At 26.9% G+C, this 22310-nt stretch overlaps 1 protein-coding gene and 1 long non-coding RNA gene across 2 annotated transcripts; both read right to left on the bottom strand.

Annotated features, from left to right (window-relative positions):
- Window positions 1-4914: 4914 nt before the first annotated feature.
- LOC126554471 (uncharacterized) lies at window positions 4915-7293 on the bottom strand. The gene is made up of 3 exons (XR_007606677.1): window positions 7198-7293; window positions 5285-5379; window positions 4915-4994 (listed from the first exon to the last, which is right to left on the bottom strand). It is a non-coding gene; the product is annotated as an uncharacterized LOC126554471 (long non-coding RNA).
- A 7909-nt stretch (window positions 7294-15202) lies between these two features.
- Window positions 15203-21385, bottom strand: LOC114132821 (ring canal kelch homolog). Its single transcript, XM_050209550.1, has 11 exons — window positions 20693-21385; window positions 18761-18924; window positions 18460-18688; window positions 18210-18385; window positions 18042-18138; window positions 16873-17029; window positions 16690-16802; window positions 16330-16620; window positions 16101-16250; window positions 15791-16040; window positions 15203-15729 (listed from the first exon to the last, which is right to left on the bottom strand). Exons 2-11 carry the CDS (start codon window positions 18901-18903, stop codon window positions 15539-15541), a joined length of 1797 nt encoding a protein of 598 aa, XP_050065507.1. The 5' UTR covers window positions 18904-18924; window positions 20693-21385; the 3' UTR covers window positions 15203-15538.
- Window positions 21386-22310: the final 925 nt, after the last annotated feature.

The following is a 22310-nucleotide window of genomic DNA, read 5'->3' as shown; positions in this document are numbered from 1 at the left end:
AGTATATTAAATTACCTATAAACAGAAAGAGGTCAAATCATATATTATATGGATCACAATTTATATTATATGCGCGCTAATATATTATAATTGCGTGGTACACGAATTTCATTTGTAGCTATATAGGTATACAATATTATGAATTTAATATTAAATATATAATATAATATACCTGTACCTACATGAAAATCGCGCGTTTAAAACAAATTGTGTGTTTATAATAGTGTATATCTATATGTATATAAATTATAAATATATACCCTTTGTGCACAGTGTATACATGCATACGTGCATAACATACATGTATATATAATATATATATTTATATACCTATTATTCTGATTCGCGCGAGATTGTGAAAATAAAATAGGTCAATCCATTTAGCATAGGATCAATAAAATAAAAAAAAAAGGTATCCCATATTTTATATTCGTATCTCTCTTATCGGGCAGAGCGAAACCGGAGGAATGTTAATGGACGCGCACTCCCTTATATTATTGTATACAATACATAGATATTATAAACGCAACGACGGTGGTTGACGACAGCCGAAGAAAAAACAAATACTATATAATATACACTTTTATAATTTATAATATATATGTGTGTGTGTGTGAAATGATAAAGGCAACCACGCGTGGAGAATCGCATTTGCTGGACTTGAATCGGACACGGTCGTGCAAATCCACACGGTCGTCGTGCTATTTCTACTTAACGAATATTAACGCACCTATATATATGCGTATAACGTAGGTTTGATATATTATACACATTTAAATTAAATTTCAATGTTTATAGTCGTCAACGATTCGTCATGTACCCCCGTATACGTATCACGAGACACGATACCGTTATATAGCTGCAGTGACGATGGACGACATAGGAAAAAAAATCACATCGTCCTATATATTGATAATATATAATATATTATATTACCTATATACCATAGTAACAGAACAAAAAAAAAAAAAACGCGTAATATCAATTGCTGAAATTACTAATAGACAATTGTCACACTTGCATACTCGTATAGAACAACAGTAGCAAGCTTTAAAAACATTTATTTTTGTTTCAACACGTGTCGGATGACAAATCACTTATTGCTACAGAAAACTGCAGTAACGAGCGTTAAAGTCTCCACGCAATATGGGTGCGTTCGTATTATTATATTAGTATGGTGTATACTATATGTATACTATAAAATATATATGTGTATATGAGTATCTAACGGCCTACGATATCGTACGACACTGAAGTTGCGTAGTGCAGTTTCTTGTGGTTATAATCATTAATTTTTTTTTTATTATTTCTGATTTTACGTCTTTTGTTTTTATATTATTATATTGTTATCTATTAAAAGGAAAGTGTCATATGCCCGAGACCCAATAATATACTGCAGGTTCGCTTTCGACAATGTCATTGTATTGTTCTCGCACTCTCGTACTGAACAGTATAGTGCTGCACGGCCACAATAGCAAACTGCAAATCAAAATAGATTAGAAGCAGTCTTAAATGATTTTCACTGTATACAAGTAAAGGTGGTGCACTCCAGAGGAGGCTGCAACAACACTCGGTAGCAGCAGCAGATACTGCGAAACGAATCGTTGCCAGCAAACACGCGCATTAGTTCCATTATGATAATATTATAATAATACACACACACAAGCATAATATATATATACCGCAAGAGTAAGTATAAAATATGTGTGTACGCAATATACATTATTATACAATATAATTTATCTGTAATTTCGTATAAGTCGTATATATAATGATATATATTTATAAGTGTTTGTATTGCCCGCCTGTAATGAATATTATATGATATAATATGAACGCAATACTCGCGTTTATTATTATAATTGTGTATTATACAGGTATCATTGACACCAAACGCGTTAAAAATATTTTTTTCCTTCGCTTTAATTGCGCGCGTGTCGTGCTGATAACCGTTTCGTTATGAGAAAAAAATTCATATTATATATAAAAGTAAGCATAGGCACCTATTGTATTATCCATATTATTAAGTATTGTTCGGGGTGTTCCTATATAAGATATATATTGTATATTGTATTTATATTTTATATTATACACTGCAAAGATATAAATTAGATGATTTTCCCTAGCAGTATACCTACGTCCTACATGTATGTCGCGGGGATATAATATTATAGTGAGCATATACTACATAATAATATGAATTGCCTCTGCAAGTTATAGAAACTAGACAAAAGTATTTGGGGAAAAAATGTATTTATTATAAACAATATATTTTACTTTATAAATCTAGTCTATTAACAAGTTCGCATCCTCTAGATACACACAATCAACGTCAAAGTGTTTAAACATGTATATATAGTGTATACAAATTAAATTTATTATGACGTGTATTTACTCCCACTAATATAGTGTATAATAATATTATACATCCACTTTTGGAGAACCGTTTTTTTAGTATTGTACAAATTTTAAATTTATGATCCATTAGAACAATACAATACCAACAATTAATTAAAGCAAACGGACGTATTCAATCAAATAACTGTTCAAGAATGAAATAACAATGTACAAAGATATTAATCCTGAATAAAATCTAGTAAGCTTAAATCGTATTAATAATAATTTTTTTTATTTATATACCCTGTTATTAATTACCATGCGTACTATATACTTTTGTGATAATATTTTATAGTACACTGTGTGTACAAATGAGCTAAAAAAAAGTTTTTATTTATTATCTTAATTTAGATACGAATGTAATGGCTTAATAACATATACCTATAATATTGTATGTTCATAAATCTTACGTGTCATTCTACTCACCGGGGATACTAACATTGAGAAAGTCTTACTGTCAGTCGGCACTGTTTTAAAAAAGAGACAAATGTTAAAAACATTTTTAAAACGGAAATTAGTTTCGAATGAAATTAGCGATAAAAAAAAAATAAAATAAAAATATGCAAATATGAATATACCTACTTTCTACAAGCATATAACTCACGTCGTCAAATCAATTTAAATCGTATTATACGGAATAATATAATAATTCATGTATTCATTATTCTACTTTAGATACAATTCATACGTATAGAAAAATGAAATCTTTGAACTATGATTTTATGCATACAAATATTATACTACCTATGTATTTTAAATTATAACTACTAGAAAATTACACATGACAATTATTATTATTAGAATACACGTACATACTATTCTGTATAATATGGGTATTATTATAAGTACTGTACAATATTATACAATATTAATATAGTTTTTGTTAACTTATTGGGTTAGGAAATAATAAGTTTATTAAACAATATAAAAATAATAGCTAGTAAAAATATTATACGTTTACTTACATAGTATACTTAAATAAACGCAAAAAAAAAATAGTAAAATAATGCTAAATATACATGTAAGTAAGTAAAATAATTGTATTTCTTTTTTGTATTTTACAATAATACAATAGGTAATATTATAAATTTATAATAAAACATAATTTACTCTAGTACACTGCAAGTATATAAATAGTATATTATTTCAGTAGGTATACCTTAATGATCTATTTAAACTATTTCTATTAAGAAAGTGATTAGTTTTTGAATTTCATACCATACATTAACTTGACTGCATATAGAGCACTACGTCAGTCTGCCCATAATAATATCCTTCTAAAAAAATCATACAATTTGTTTCTTATGCAACTCGTATTATTATACTATACATACGTTATATTATTATTATTAGTTATACACAGTTCTTAAAATACGCATATTATACAGACATAATATATGTACGTGATATGATTTATTATGGTAGCATAATATTAAACGTTAGGCCCTAGTAGCATATAATAGATACCCACATATAACATTATAATAGTAATAGTTATAGCAACTACCTACTGATAATTATTGTTTTTCAAACACGGGTCGGCTATCTTCTTTTTTCCTCTTTAAAAATAATTTCTCTAATAAGAAGTCGATCAATCTCAACAACATTATTATATTATGATTTTAATAACTATTATTATATGCTGAAATCCGGTTAAAGATTCTCAATTTTATCGATTAAATTGTCATTATTTATTTTTTTTATACACCTTCGACGTTTGTAAACTACACCAACAAAAAAATAATGTGAAATGTTTTAAAGCCGCTAAACGACGAATCAATTGGAGAATAAATTAAATCGTGTCATCCGGCATTAAATTATCATAAAGACGTTGGAAATAAAGCTACATCCAGAATCCTAATATAAATATTTTGACAAATTCAACACTGCGTAATTTCATTATAAATGCTTATAAAGCCATTATGCTAGACGTTTATTTCATAAGATAATGTAAGCACCTTATGACCTTTATAAAGATTAAAAGGCAATATTATAATACACTATAGCTGATCCCGGCAAACTGCAGGTTGACTGTAAACAATTTTTTTAAGTTAAAAAAGCCAGTTTAGAATATGTAAATAGGGTAAAAATAAGTAAAATATTATTATAATAATATAAATAAAAATTATAAATATGGAGCTACATGATATTTTTATCTGTACCTAATCCCAGTCAAATTGTTTATAACTGATTTAAATAAAATCACTTTTCAGTTAATATATTTGCTTTGGAAACGATTACATTTATGTATCGCTACTTTGAAAAATAACTAACGATGTAATATATTTTTATACTTAAAAAACTTATATCGTTTATTTACTTGTTATATAAACCATTGAAAAATCCAATGGTCTCCATGCCATAAAACGTATAAATAGTTATTCCATATTTGCTATCCCATGTTATGTGGTATATCATTATGGATTGGTGTAATAACAAGCTCAATATAAATCACATAAATACCAATTTATTTAATGCTTTTAGCTTTAAAAAGTAATATATATATATATAAATCATAAACACGTATTACATTTTTGCTAAAGGTTATGCACTTATGAAGCATTCACATATTGGTTAATTGAACACCTATAATACACCTAAACAAGAACGGAAGTTAGTATCTAAGTATATTGTTTCAACCCTCATAGTTTCCCTTGTACTCACAATCTCCTTATAATAATAATATAGTTGACAAGAGTACGGGACGAATTATGTGAAATCTAAATGGATAGTGAGCAAATATTTGAAATGTCATGTATATATTTGTACAATTAGTCGTAGCCCGCAGATAATCTTTTTTTATTGTTAGTATTTGTTTGGGGTGTAAAGTCAACCGTTCTGATATTGTGAGTCAAAGTAGTTTCTAGTTGAACATATATATACTTACTGGTGTTTATTGTTCGTCATCGATTATTCAAACTTCTGACAGACGTTTAATTTCAATGTATTTCTTATCTTATAGGTATATCGAAAATAACAACCCTGAAAAGTTTAGTTAAAAACGAGTATTAGTTCTAAAGTTTTTTCATTTATTTTTTTAATTCTTTAGATACATTTTAGATTCTGAACGGAATGTTTTTTATATTTATAATTCGATGGGTTTATAGTAGTATACTATTAATTAATAACATTTAATATAAAATTATAAAGTTTCTTTTACTTCGAAACTGAAACAATTTTTTTTGATAATAATATATTAACACATAAAATTTTATTAATTTTTATTTCTCAATAATTTTAAAAAGTAATGAGAATTTTCAATTTAGAATTCCTAAGAGTATCAACTTGATCAAATTTTCTACTACCCTCAATATTGATAATTAGAGCATTTTCTCTGCCAGTAAAAATACCTTTAAACACAAATAAAAAAATACACATCATTGTAAAATCAATACACTCCATTCAGAATATCTAAAATAGTTAGCTTACTTAGGCACAATTTTAGAATCACTGTCTATAGGATGATAAAAAAATGTTCAATAATAAAGTTTATAATTTATAAAACATGAGTACATCATATACGTATAAATATATAATATTATATGTAATGTGTATGCTTACATAAAATTAAAAATATCAAAATATTAATTAAATAACAATAAATAAATAATGTTAAAAAACATCTACGTAAAATATATATTATATTATTTGTTATAATATATTGGTTTCAATTACTCAACAAAACAATTGTGGTTTATGAGATATTTTCAAATTTCATAAAATATCATTTATCCGTCATAACAAAAGGTTTATAATATCATGAAAAACTTGCTATTGTTTTTAAATAAATAATGATAAATGATAATTTTTGCAATTTTGTCCGTAAACTATTAATAAATATTTATCAAATTGAATTTTTTATTATTTCTAGTTACTATTAGTTACATGGAAAAAAAACAATTATACCTAATTAAAAACTCAAACACATTGAAAACATTACTTTTCCTTGGTTAGGTCTAATTTTGAATTTGGGTCGATTGTCTGGTAATCGCACTATTCTTCACATATAAATCATATTAAAAATGTTCAGTATTATTTTTTTTAAACTATTGTTATAAATTAAATATACCCATTAACCCATTAAAAGACATTCATATAACGTCCTAACTACCCAATTGGGATTAAGTTTTGTGACTTATTGCTCTAAAGAGTCTAAACATTAGATTACAACAAATTACTTACGTCGTGGCTTTGAGTGTGAATAAATAATAGATAATACAAATTAAATGTTGAATTATAATTATTCTAATCCAAAAATAAAATTATTTTTGTGTTTAGCTATAAAGACTTTATGATTATGAATTATTTATTTCAATCGTTATTTACTGCGACGTCTGTCAACAGAATAAAACCCACCCGTATCCTAACTAATAATTAAATAAATGAGAAATGTATTTCACAATGACACTCTTCTCCTCCAAAACCACTGAATGAATTAGAAAAATATAGCTATATATTAGCTAGATTCTTCAGAAAAGTTTTAACTTTTAAGCATAATTTCATCTCTCGTAATCTCCTGTTCTTAGAACACTAAGCGATGAAATAAGAATACATCATTCTGTAACGCTATCAGTCAGATTTTCACAACATATTTTTAAAACTATTTTCTATGAAACCAATCATCTTATTAAAAATATTCATTGCAAACATTTTTTGTCATTTTTTTCCTGGTGTAAGTATACTTCACATACATGTATCGAATTGGTCGTCAAATTATTAGACTTAGCACATTATTGTACACTAAATACGTATATAGTAAATTATATAAATAAGAGACTATTTTCAATTTAAAATGTATACTATGTTATAAATTCAAATCTTGAACGTTGAGTGATAAATTTGAATACACCATCTTCAGAGTAAAATAAAATAAAATGGTAACAATTTTTTCGTACCATGTCTTGTACCACAGCTTGATGAATTGTCAATGTTGTAATAACTTGCCTTTTTTAGTTTGACTTTAAATAATGATTATGAAAGTCTAAAAAGAAATAACGATTTGACGGTGTATTATAGCACCATATGTTAGTTTTTTTTTTTTAATTTTTCCCGGACTAAGTCGGATTATACTGCATCTAGTATATGTATATATATTATTTATGTATTATATAGTATGTAGTTTTTGTTTAAGATTATTATTTATTATATTTTATCATACAGGCCGTTCCATATATTCATAGATGTATAATATTGCAGACTGTTGCAATTAAAGATGTTTTAAAATATATTTTTTGTTTTCCGACAATGATACATATTATTTTAGTGTTGAACGAAATTCATTGTCACATCGAAATTTCAATAGTCATACGTTCCACGCGTGACGTCTATGATATTATGCATACGGCCAAACAATAAATATTTTGCAAACAATAGTGTCGATAGGTGATAATAATTAAAACTGCCGCGTAACTGTAAAACACCGTGGAGGTTAATATCAATTTATTATACAAGCGCGCGTCACTACAGCTTCTCTATTACTTGTTCGTATATTATATTAAATTATTATTATATTTTATGCATATTTCTTACACGCGTACCCATATAATATGTATATATATGTAGCATCGTGTTGCCGATGTTATAGCAGTCTAATATTATTATTTTTATTTTAAAAACAATAGTCAGCGTTCCCGATACGACTACTCCGCACGGACCGCACAACTCAATATTACTGCGGTTGTTCTGATATCGAAGGCATTTACTTTCTTTTTTTCTATTGGTCTACAATATTATTATGAACATAGTTATAGTGTTATAAATTCGACATGTGCTATGTATGGTAAATGCTAAAAATTTAATTGCTTACTTACGAATTACGACCACTTCTCTCTTGTTTTTAATTCAACGTGTTAAGCATGTTTATAAACACTTAGTATACTAGTGATATATTTTGCATATTTATTCCGAATCGTATTAGATAATTTAGTTCTGATCAAATATACAGACAAATGAGTTTAAATACATTTATTTTTTTTTTTTTTTTTTGATGTATTAAACTATTTTTTTTTGATATTGGCTTCAGGCGATACTTGCAGACGCCAACACACATTTTGAGCATATTATTTGAATTTTAAATTAACAATTATTATTCAATTCATATTTATATCACAAAATAGATAATTTATGAACTATATTATTCAATATACATAGTGATAAAAAATAATGAAAAGCTTAAAACTTATTTTTAGGATTATGTGATAAATAATTAAAATATTATATACTTACAATTAAAACTTAGATGATTAAAGTTGTGCATCACGGTTAGGTAAGTGATGACGTTTCACTCATCAATTTTTTTTGTTAATTTTTTAGTTACTTTAAAGTTACTTTAACTACCTATGTAAATATTTACTGTTTTTGTAATTTTAAAGTTTCATACAAAGAAATAGTTTTTGAATAACGAACTACTCGTACTTCAGTAGTTGTATAAAAAATTTTTATCAATATTATAAACTATATTACATAATATATAAATATATTGTTATTTATTAGCTACGTTGTTATTATGTGCTTGAAATGCTTCTTAATATCATTTTTTAAAGATTCTCGTTAATTTAAAAAAAAAAAATGTTATCTTTAGTGATGTACAAAACAGTGTGATGTCAAAATAGGTAATTCCATTTTTGTAAAGTTCAATAATGATAAATAAATTATTTTTTAAGCTTAAAATATGTAATAGACATGTGTAAAGCAATAAAATACATAATATAGTATCATACCAACACATAAATGTCCATCTTATTTTAATTTTTATCATCGAAAAAATGGATTTCAATTTGCATATAGGTTTGCACAATGGTTATATAATTTTCGTATTTTTTTAAAATAAAGACATTTTATTTACTATAATTTAATACACACAGTAGAATACAAAGTTTAATATACATTACTTATGTATAATAAAAAAAACAAAAATATAAATAAACATATTTTTACCTTACTATAGATAGGTTGAATTAAGTACCTAGCATGAATTATTTTAGGTCACAGTCAAACTAGATGAGTTAATACTCATCAAATTATAGGATCTGGAGCTTATCACCCTATTATCAACGGATGGTGTATAGAAAGTATAAAATAAGAACAGTTATAAATATTAATATTGCCTTCAATATTATATAAATTCTTAAAAGTGTGCGTGCGTATAATATTATTATTTTATATTGGAGAGCGATTGGCTCGCGTATACAGAATTATATGTTAATTTTGAAGCATTAAAATTTGATTTAATAGAATTGGTCGGCGCCACGCTGACCTGTGTCAGTATTCGCCGAAGATAATTAAATAAACAACGTATCTAGAGTTTTATATAATATCGATTAGGTTTCTATTAAGTATAAATTATACTACGTGCATATATTATATTTGGTATAAAACGGTTTTGTCCTCGATATTAGGATAAATAAACTTAAGTATATGTATATATACGATAATATGTGTAAGTATATATAAACACAAAGTCTATAGTATAATAGTTTATATAGTTATAAACAGTATCACAATAGTCAATAATATCTATCAATATATGTATATTATATATATATAATAAATATGAGTGTGTGTAATTACACTGAGAAACGTAACTGATCGATCAAAATGAATTTTGATATGACATTAAGAATTCCATAAATTAACGATAAGTAATAAATTTAGGACGGTTGTATTTATTAGATAGGTATTAGGCATATCTATATACAGTAATACAGTATACGTTTTACTTATAATACAGGCTATATTACTGCTGTGCTTAGGTAAGATATAACTAAAATATATTATGTATTTTCATATCACATTCCAATCATTCCATAGATTATATAAATTTTGAATAAATTATATTCTATATAGGTATTATAAATATATTTTATTATTGCTTAAAATATTTTATTTATTAGTAACGTGTATATTATATGCCATACATTATACTCTACTCGAGAATAATATTATTGTATTAGAATTATGGGAAGGCATCTCAGTTAGTTTAGGTTAGTTTAGTTAGTTAGTTAGTTTGGACTAAATATATAGACAGGAGGGGGCTAAGGAAGAGGAGGGCTTCCTAAAACTATGTTACCATTACAAATATCGATCGTGACACATTTTTATGGTCTTAAATAAAACAAAAAACATTATTTTCATTTGCAATTTTATCAATTATAATTTGAATTGACCAGCTCATTAAATTTTGAGGAGGAATAAATCATGCACAAACGTATTTAAGTTATATACCTACAGGGTTTAATGTTTCTATAAGTACTGCAAAGTGTAAGTATGTTATCTATATACAATGTATAGTATTTTTACATACATGGCTACATGTACCTATTTAAAAAAAAATTTTTTTCTATAATTAAATAAGGAAATTGTCTTATAAAATAGTAACAAAAACTGTAGTTCCTTAAACTTCTCAAAAATCAACAATCAAGTCCTATACATTGATTATACACTTGTTAATTATTACTATTAAAAATATTATTACTGACTATTTTGTAATAATTAGGGCTCAAATTTAAATGCCCTAAAAATATATTTATCAAAAAATACAAAATAAAAATTGAATTTACCTACTGCAACTCAACATGATTGATGTTGAATAGAAAAATGTTTGATTCGCAAGGTCATTTAATTTAAATTACACTTAAAACATTAATGTTGGTTATATTTTATTTCGACTTGAGTGCCCCCCCGCACTATTTATGAGAAAATATTCCTTCAAAACCCATCGAACGATCATAAACAACCCGTAGCTGAGCAATAATTTATTCCTGGTCAAACGCCACTGGCCATAAGTACCTACTGGGCTGCAAGGACCACCATCTCCGCCACCACTTTCAGCACTCGTGATAACGATTAGTAAGCAGTTGATCTCTGCACAAGTAAGCACCGGACGAAATTCGATAACACCGACAAGCATAATATAGTACCGATACCACAACCACTGCGTTATAGTCAAGGTATATAAGTATTAAGTATCTACCTCAACTCAAGGACGAATATCGAGATCGAAAAATTAAATAGAGACAACTCTCGTTAAGTTTCCCCTCTCTCGCAGAACTACTGACAAGGATTAAAGTTTCCATTGAAGCATACACCCTCTTCCTCTATTTTACATCCCGTGTTGGGTAGAGTTTAGCATACCTAAATACTTAAATAATGAAGGTTAACAATTTGTTATAAGCCATTAAATATTATTTGTGCAAGTATAATATGTGATTAACCGTTTGGCTGTATATGTGAACAGCACTGTGCAGCTCTAAAAATTTTCTAAGATGTTTCATAAATTATAATCAATTGAAATAAATCTACATAATATTATGAATGATAAAAGAAGAGTCAGTTAAATACTTATACAGTCAATTTTTTATTGGAAAAATTTTACCTTGTAAATTTATAGCACTCTTGGCAAGTAGATACCACTGTGCTGTTTACATTATAGCGGTAGGTGTTGAATGGGTCACTGAATTCATGTGTAATTTGAATTCAATAAAATATCATTGTAGGTATAAGAAAAACGATTCTGAGCGGAGATAGTCTTTCAACCTATATCACTAAGTACACATATATTATTTCATTAAATGTTTTTTAATACATCTATTAAAGTCGTTTATTTTATTATAGGTACCTACTATAGTATTGCAGTGAGTTGATTTATTTGTTTTCAAACAAATAGCAATTTATTATACTATTAGTATTTAATTATCATAGTAATATATTTTTTTACCATATTATATTATTGTTATTAACTTTTGAGTTAATAATACCTTAGTATTAACCTTACTGCAAGTAGTAAGTACTGTTAATAAGGTGAATAGGTTCATTCCATCATTCATATTTTTAAATAATAACCAATAATATATAATATACTAGGTGTATATTACAAAATGATTTTTGGAAATTTTTTACTTTTGACTTCCTGAAGAAAGTACCACTAACTAGATCCAATTTACTACCAAAATCCACTTCCAAAGTTGAAAACCTTTTCATTTTTACAGTCTTAAAAATAAAAAGGTGACGTCAGACGGAAAAAAATAAATCTCTGTAAAATCAATACATAAATCACTCCGCTCAAAATCTAAAAATACATACATATACACACGACACACATTATAAAACCATATAGGTACATTCCTTGCTTCACCCAAAAACATAGGATGTAAACAACAGGTGTACAACCCGACAGTCAACAATTAATAATATAATTTTATATAGGACATAGGTACGTATTGCGGAAATAAATAACCAGTTTATCGAATTAAAAAAAAAATTTTTAATATAATGTATGATCTAAATTCTAATAATATATTATTATATATCAATAGAACTTGATTAGCCGTTAAAAAAATGTCTAAAATACTTAATACATATAAATATATTATAAAAATACAGTGCAGTGTTATTCAACTTGTGCTGCGTACGGAATGTTTAATTTAAATAGAATTATTTTAAAAAAAAAAAAAAAAACGTTTAAAATAAACAGCAATAATATATTATAAACTCATGTTGTGCTCATTTATATATTTTTATTTAATACATTTATACCTTTACGACGTGCATACATACGTACCTACGCGACGTAAATATATAGTATAACATAATTAAAAGGAAAAAAATAATCTTATCGCATAATAAATCATACTAGTTTGCTGAAAACCAGCAGAACCGTTTCACGAAATACCTACACGACGACAACGACGCCACCACTTCGAACAAAATCAAATTGATCGATTTACCAAATTGAATTAATTTCCTTTTATTTTTTTTTATCCGATAAACACGTTTCACGTCTTAATGCCATCAGATTATAATAACTTTAATAAGAATTTACAGCGACACCAACAAACCTACCTAATATTGTAACGAGTAATCGACACACGTGTAAGTAATCGTCTAACTCTAACACGTTGTAAGTGCGGCGTATCAATGTATACACTATACATACAATAACAATAAAACATACAGTGGCGCATAATAGGCCATAAGAGGACCCTTCCCCCCCCCCAAAAAAAAAATCACTCAAAACCCCTTTTGGGTGAAAACTAAAGGTTAGAGAAAATTAAACAGCATTTGACATTATGCGTTTGTAAAGTATTTACAAATTTTTGCAATATATATATTTCAATTGTTTCAAGTAGCTTATTACTCTTCTAGTAAGTACAGCAAACTGTAAGAGATCATTTTCTGCTATGCGACGCGTATAAAAACATGGTTACGTACTTGTATGAATCAAGATAGATTCAGCAATTTAAGTATTAATTTGAATATAGAAAATGATATTTGTATCAATAACGAAGAAATATTAAATATTTTTGAAAAAACTGAGACGTATTTACAATCACATTGAATATCCTTGTACCTACCTATTTATTTAAAGAAATACAGATATCTTTAAAACTTTATACAATGTACGAACACGGCAACACGTTATAATTTTAGATAAAAATTCTTGGGATTTGAACCACCCTAAATATTTTTCCTATTTGCGCCACTGAAAACATAATGCGTAGAAACTGGAAAACCATGAAAAGCATTAAGTACATAAACCGGGCGTCGGCAATGGGCAACTGCAGAGACTAAAAATTCAGTATAACATAAATGTCTTATGATGACGTTCTTCAGTATAATATTATTATACAGTACCAAACAAATAATTTTAAAAAGTGTATAATACCCGAATAAATTTCGTTCAATTCTCTCTGGAAATTTATGAGGTATATAGGTACAGAAAGTAAGTTCCGTTTTCTATTTACAACTTCTTGTTGAAACCTTGTATCTTTAGTTAGTATCTTTCTATGATAAAAGAATATGAAAACTTGTGACTCGTTATGATAAAGTGCTTAAACAATGGTGTGAACTGTGTATAGAAAAATAGATTAATATTTGTACTTACCTACCTACCTAACGTTCCAATAATTTGTTTTCTTTTTTCAAATACATACATTTTATTTTACTTGTTTTTATTGCCCAATGGAACTTTCTTTCTGGACATACCTTGTACTTAAAAATCTAATCGGTCCATATTACGCGTCTACACAGAAACTTGTGTTCCATACTTCTATGATTAAATCGCTTCATTGATCGAACTATTCTGCAATATTGTTCCCTCGGAGAAATGACCAACGCCATCTGACGGATAAAACATTGAATTCAAATTTCAAATAAACATTTGAACTGAAATATATCTAACACAGAAACACTGATCGTATTACAAAAATCTTAAGTTAGGTAGCTGGTAGATATTATAACATTTTTATTATTATATTATAATTTATAATAATATTTATGCTAGAATAAGTCACGTAAAAAGAAATAATCATAGAATATAATATACACCATGACAAAATATATCTATTTTATACACAATTATAATTAATATATTAATTGTAATTTTTATGTTCCCAGGATAGGAACGTGTGTGAAGTTGGGTGACCAAAGCGCCGGTGACTATTTATCATTGGCTATATTGATGAGAAATCTTGTATCATTGATTATAAATATTATATAATACTCTAATGTTCATATTGTACTATACTTAGTATATTATCTTAGTCAGTGCATTGCATTAAATTTTATGAGTGCCAAACAATTGCATCAAAACCATAAACTAGATGTCACCCTATGCCACAATAACAGTAATTTATATTTATGTAATTGTTTTATAAGCATAATATATGATATAAATAAATATAATATAAATTTAGTTTATTTGTTTCATTTCTTTATTTTAATTTGCTATACGAGCTTCAAGCAACTAAATGTTAGTTTTAGTTGTTTTAGATGATTTTGCTATTAAAAATAAATCAAGTGTATTATAATATACAAACTACATATATTACTATAGCTCAACTAAATAAAATAAACTACAAAAAAATATATATGTATAATAAAATTTATCAAACAACAGAAATCCTGCAACATTTATCAGTTGCCACATATACAATATAAAGTTAATATTCAGATAGTCTAAACAAATTTAATAAATTATTATCCTTGTTAATTTGACTTTACAATAGAATATATTTTGAACTTCATGGAAACATTTTGATCAAAAATTAAACAAACAGAAAATCTAAAATGTATAAAATATTAAATTATTCACTGTCAAAAACTATACATGAATACAAACATAATATAATAGGTAAGTACACAATTAATCATCATAAGTTTTAAAATGTGAAGGTCTATTAACAACAACTCCGCCATAAATGTAACCAACATTTTTTGACAATGCTTTTAATGACCAGGTATTGGTTTTGGGATTGTAAATCTCAATAGAATTCACAACATTTTTATCGAAACATTCTCCAATAACATGTAATAAACCATTTAATATGACTACTCCTATATTAAAAAGAGTAATTTAATAACATTATAATAAGAAATTTCTTCAAAAATAAATCACCAAAACTCCGTCTGCAGAAATGCATGTCAGCAATAGTAGTCCAAACTCCAGAACTCGGTGTATAGGCTTCAACACTTTTGAGACATTTTGATTGATTATAACCACCAATAACATATAAAACACCGTTTAAAACTGCTACACCACAGTTACAGCGACATTCAGACATTGCTGCTACTGGTGTCCATATATCAAGGCAGGGATCATAACATTCGACAGTGTTTAAAAATACATTACCATCATGACCTCCTACCTACACAAATTAATTAAATCACATACAAAATAAAAAATAAAATATATACTTTATACTTACAACATACAAGAGGTTGTTGAGTACTCCAACATCATGACCAGACCTCTTAGTAGACATATAACTTGTAACCATTTTCCATTTATTGGTATTAGTGTCAAAAACCTCTGCGCTATTTAATTTAATATTAGTATCTCCATCACAACCACCAATCTATCAATTATTATAACATATATATTTATAACATAAAATATGTATACATAAATATGTAAATATGTATTGTGTGACTTACGGCATATACACAATTATCTAATGAACCTACTCCAAAATTTTTGCGATTAACTAACATGTCCATCATAGGTATCCAACTGGGTGATTGTGAAGAAATATCAAGCATTTTAACACGTTGACAACTTGACCCAAGACGAACACTACCCATAGCTAATACAAATTGATCATTGATTACAGTTAAGCGACCATATTCAAACCATTTGCTCATTGTTGGGGCAGGCTGCCAAATGTTGTCATACCAGTAAGTTACACTAGAGTTTCTTGATTTAAAGTACCATAACATTAGAATAACCTAAAATAAATAAATTAATAAATAAAATAATTGTTTAAAGAGAAATTATAAATCAAAACAGAATTATACTTTTTGAAAACCAATAGACTGTCTAGGTGTACTCCGAATCGTTTGTGAGACTGTGAAGGGTTGTAGATACTTTAATAAATGAAATTGCAATGCTTCGTTTATATAATCTTTACCTAAATTTATTTAAGTAATAACATATATACAACTAAAATAAATACCACATTTATGTTCAGAAAAACATACATTTAGGACTACTTTTAAGAAGAGGTTCATCAACTACTTTTTCTAATAAATACTGTTTTGAGATCAATGGCAAACGAACATGTTCCATTAGTTCGGGCAAAAAATCTTTTCTACTATCCAATTCATGTTTTAACCAATGAATTACACATTCAAATACCTATAGTAAATCAATATAATGTTATTGTTTATTATTATATAATATATAAGGAATTGTCAATATGAATTCATATGATATCAGCATTTTAATATATAATATTTAAAACATTAATTGTATCTGCCAAGTTCCGAGTCGTATATTTGTTATACCACCCATCAAAGATTACATTAAATTTAAGAATATTTTTTCTAGAGATAGCCAAGAATTTCAAGTGCTAAGTCAAAAATTATTTAAAATATTTTTTTAATCTTTAAAATAGGACAATTTATGCTTTAAGAATAAAGGATTCTAAAAACTGGTGAAGTAGTTGCCACTCAAAATTTATTTGGACACAATGCTCATGGACTTCCAGCTATTACTCTACTTTAAAACAAATTTTAAGTATAATAATCTTATTTTTAAATGTTAAACGTTGTAAATAACTGTTATCAGTATTTTAATTATATTTAGTTACTTTTGTTACTTATAATTCTATCAACACACACACCATAGTTTATCGTGATTCTTAAGAAACATAAATATTTCATATATTCTGTAATTTATTGTGTTGTAATAAAAGATACTACATCTTAAAAATGTACAATTTGACAAATTTTTATTTATACTGTATAGTTTAAATAAAATTATCTATTTTCAAACTTAAAAGTTAGAAGATTATTTGTGTTTTTTTCTTCAATTTTTTATAGTATTTTAATTTTTAAGCAACTTATGAGTACGTAAAATTATATTAAAAAATGCTCATAAATCATAACACACTTAAGAATTAAGTTCTAAGTTAATTTCTCATTGAACATTTTTTTTTTTTTAACACATTAAAAAATATATTTGGCTAAATCTCTTCAAATCCTAGACGACATCACAGCTATTATTTATGACTGTGGTAAATGTAATTCAATTATAATCCTTTCAAACTACCATGGTACAAAATTATATTGATACTTAACACATTTTTTGTGTAAGTGTTTAAAATACTAAATCTAATAAACTATTATTATTAATTTTGTTTACTTACTTTTTCTTCTAGTGGAACAATAATGTCATTACAGGAAATTAGTTTAATTACTTCTACAGAAGTTAAAGATAGAAACTCATCATAGTTAACCACTTCTCTGAAATTGATTTTTTTTTTTTAATTTATACAATTTATTGAAGTAAATAAAAAATATACTTATATACATACAAAAATCGATTTTTAATATATGTTTGAGAACTAGTCGACAATTCCATACAGTCATACAAGTCAGCAAATGCTTTGATACTAAGACAATTTGAAGCATCTAGTTGTGTTTGTAAGAATTCAGAACAAACATTTTTTACATAGTCTATCTGTAAAAGATTTGCAGCTGCTAACAAGACCTATAGAAAGCAACAATAATGCATATAAATCATTATAGCTGTGCATAAAAATTAAATATTTATTTATTTCATACCTTTACATTGCCTTTAGTGATTATGATTTCGCCAGTATAAATATAATTTATCAAGAGTTGTAAAATAGTTGAATCTAATTCTCTTATATTAATATGATCTATATTGCTTTCATTAAAATCAATGAAAATCTCACGGAAATAAGTACTAACTGATATCAAAACAACTTTATGTCCAAATATTATTGTACCATCATCCGTTTTTATTCTGATATCACATAAAACTTTATCTCTAAAAACAAAAATTAGTTGCTTTATGCTTGTCATTTTGCCATCAGCCAAAAAATTAAATTTCTCTATATACTTGCGTAAAGATTGAAGGACTTCAAATACTCCAACCATGTGTGAGCTATTTTTATATGTTTTTTGTTCACACCTTTTAAATGTCATAATCTCCTTCTGATCATTTGATTCACATGTTGAATTTTCCATTACAGTGTCATCCATCTCTTTTTTTTTATGAAAATACTTTTCAAAAACATGTGACAAGTTTTTATAAATGTTTAATACATTCTAAGTTTAAGTTAGGTAGTAAGAATAACTAATAAATCATCTAAATCTATACATAGGTAACTATTTTTTTCAGCTTAAAATTTATACTTGTAAAAATAATATTAATAATGATATTTAATATTGGTTGAAATTACTATAGTATAACATAACGGTAAACGGTCAAAAAGTCCGGGGACAAAAAGTCCAGTATGAAAAAAGTTGGACAAAAAGTCCGGATTCATTTTTTGATTGCCGGACAAAAAGTCCGAGTACATTTTTACTGTCAGACAAAAAGTCCGAAAATACAAAATAACAAAAATATTAAAATTATTTTTTATATTTTATTATTTCTACGATTACCGACACAGAAAAAATATTTAAATATTATATACATTACGTTTGCCTATACAATAATAATAATAATAATAATTTGATACCTATATACAATACGTTTCCTAAGAAATGATTGTCGATGTCATTACAATAATAATATTTAAAAAAAAAGTTATACGTTTTAAAAAATCTAGTCTACATTTATAATAACAATAATAATTTATTCTACATTTCGTTTTCTTAAGCAATGACCAATTCTATTTAAGAATTCTGGTTTTGTTAACTCGTTATTAACAAACATCGTACATAAATATTGTAATTTTACATTTTTTTCTGATCCATGTTTTTTTTTTCTTGGGGGTTCCATATCATGTAATGCTATTTTAGCGTCTCGGGATACACTGACTAAGTGACAAATTCAATTTATAATTCAAGCCCGCTACGTTCCTCATGAAATCGATTATATCGATGAGATCGTGGTAATAACATTGATTATCGTTATTACTTATTGTAGTATGTAGATATAATCTTAAATCTTATGGTAGATAAACTGTAGACATACTGCCGCGATAAACATAAGATAGATATAGCCATATTCGTATCTACCTACCTACGAAACTATTTTTTTTTGTTTTCATATATGAATTTCTTTCAGTGTACAGTGGATTTCCGTTATATTTTAGGTATAAGAAATAATAAGAAGTAATAAAATATAAAAAAAAATACAATAATATAATAAAAGTAGGTACAACAATTACATTTTTAAAATAAATATTAATTATATATGAACTGACTATATAATATAATATTACATTTATATAATACATATAGACATTATAGACAATTTTATATTTTCGGACTTTTTGTCCGACAGTAAAAATGTACTCGGACTTTTTGTCCGGCAATCAAAAAATGAACCCGGATTTTTAGTCCAACTTTTTTCATTCCGGACTTTTTGTCCCCGGACTTTTCGTCCGGGATTCAATATAACATAAGTTATTATGAATAATATAAAATAAAAGCAACTTATAATATACCTCATTGTACATGTAATGTTATTGATAAATTGTGTTTTACATTTCCAAATTTAAGAAAGAAAAGAATAATTATTAGATAATTAACATATTAAAAATATAGATTAATACCTAGTTGGATACCTCAACAAATAAATTAGTTGTTTAATTTATTCTTGATGACATTCTTTTTAACATGCATCTATTTTTAAAATGTTTTTTCTTAATTATAATTATTTTTTGTCTAGGAATTTTAAAATTGATAATTTATTAACACCCACTTTAAAATTAATATGTTAACCAAATATTGATCATTAAAGATATCATAATAGACGTACAATCAAAATATACATATTAAATAAAATATTATTAAGTTTAATATAAGAATATTTTCTTACCTACTAATTATTGTTGTATCTGTTTAGTGTTTATCAGTTTTTGTTATCATAGAGTCTATACACTACCTATAGACCTAGGTGGCAAGGTATTAAAATGACTAGATTCCTGAATATTGTAGTGATTTGAAAAAGAGGTTTACTTAATTAATTGGGGGAGATTGTATATTTCTAAATTTATTATTTATTAAATAACCATAACTTATATTACCTCTCTGATTCCCGTGTAGACTTGTTTGTTGAAATCGTGGCTTTCGTCTGAGATATGGAATTAGGTGATCGATTTATATTTTAGAGTAAAAAATCTTTTTCTTTGAATCACTATACTTGTTAATTGTATTTAATTTTTTGATACACAATAATATATATATTTTTAATTATTATTACAAACATTTATAACTATTTAACTATATCTTCCTGTCCAGACGATCTGCGTAGTCTTTTAAACTCGCCTTTGGCCGTCTGTACAAGAAGACAATAATAACGCGAATGCCCGCCTGAACGGCAGACTGGAATTCTTATAATATGATATCTTAATGTGTGTGTGTGTGTATGTGTGTGTGCTTAATCTTAATTGCTAATAATTATTATGATTATTTTCTTAAATACTTAACATTTAAAATATATGATGGCTTAAACGCATATCATTACAATATAGAAGCTAGAAGTGTATAACTTACTTATATTAACTCGTACTCTAATTAATAATTATAACCTATAATAAGTGTAACCAAACATTAACCACTTGAAGTCTTTTTGGTACTTTTCGGTTATCGTACTCCAACGGTCGGCCCGGCAGGTTGCGGCCGCGGTCGGGATATACCGATTCCGTTATCGTACCCCATTAAATTTATCTCAATATGTATGGTGACCAGATAAAAAAATTTAAAAAGGTACTTATCGGTTATCGCGACTACCTAACAAAAAATATGACTGCGCGTGTTTCGGCACTCGTCGCTACGCTCCTCGGCGCCGTCGCTACGCTCCGCACAGATCGAAAATATCCCTCGACTTGCTATGCAACGCCACCTCAAGTAGGTCACAGGGTAATCACTGCCCATATACTACGACATAATTTACCCTGTGACCTACTTAAGGTGGCGTTGCATAGCAAGTCGAGGGATATTTTCGATTTGTGCGGAGCGTAGCGACGGCGCCGAGGAGCGTAGCGACGAGTGCCGAAACACGTGCAGTCACATTTTTGACTTTTTTCTGAATTTTTAATATTTCTTCGGGCGGTTACATTTTTGGTACTTCTATTAAAATGAATTATATTTTTGGCAATGAAACGTGACAATATTGAGATAAATTTAATGGGGTACGATAACGGAATCGGTATATCCCGACCGCGGCCGCAACCTGCCGGCCGACCGTTGGAGTACGATAACCGAAAAGTACCGTCTTTTTATATCACATACGTCATTTAATGTGCAAATACATAAATAAATAAAAAATAAAACCGTATGGCGTATACTATAACGATTAATAAAGATCACACGAAATAACAAAAATAAAATTATAAAAATAAAAAAGTAGAAAATATGCAATACTAACCCAACCAGTGTCAGCGTGGTCAAATCGAGTTGTGTTATGTATCTTTACTACAACAGGCTTCCATTTT

The sequence above is a fragment of the Aphis gossypii genome, unplaced genomic scaffold (genome assembly GCF_020184175.1).
Source record: "Aphis gossypii isolate Hap1 unplaced genomic scaffold, ASM2018417v2 Contig00516, whole genome shotgun sequence".
Classification (NCBI taxonomy): domain Eukaryota; kingdom Metazoa; phylum Arthropoda; class Insecta; order Hemiptera; family Aphididae; genus Aphis; species Aphis gossypii.
This window is presented reverse-complemented; position numbering and strand designations above follow the sequence as displayed.

Excerpts from the sequence above, each read along its gene's own strand:
- LOC114132821 (XM_050209550.1), bottom strand. The coding sequence starts at position 18,903 with ATGGATGACACTGTAATGGAAAATTCAACATGTGAATCAAATGATCAG. Across the intron at positions 18,386-18,459 it reads TCACTAAAGGCAATGTAAAG|GTCTTGTTAGCAGCTGCAAA; the intron begins GTATGAAATAAA and ends TGCTTTCTATAG. Across the intron at positions 17,030-18,041 it reads TTGTTCCACTAGAAGAAAAA|GTATTTGAATGTGTAATTCA; the intron begins GTAAGTAAACAA and ends GATTTACTATAG.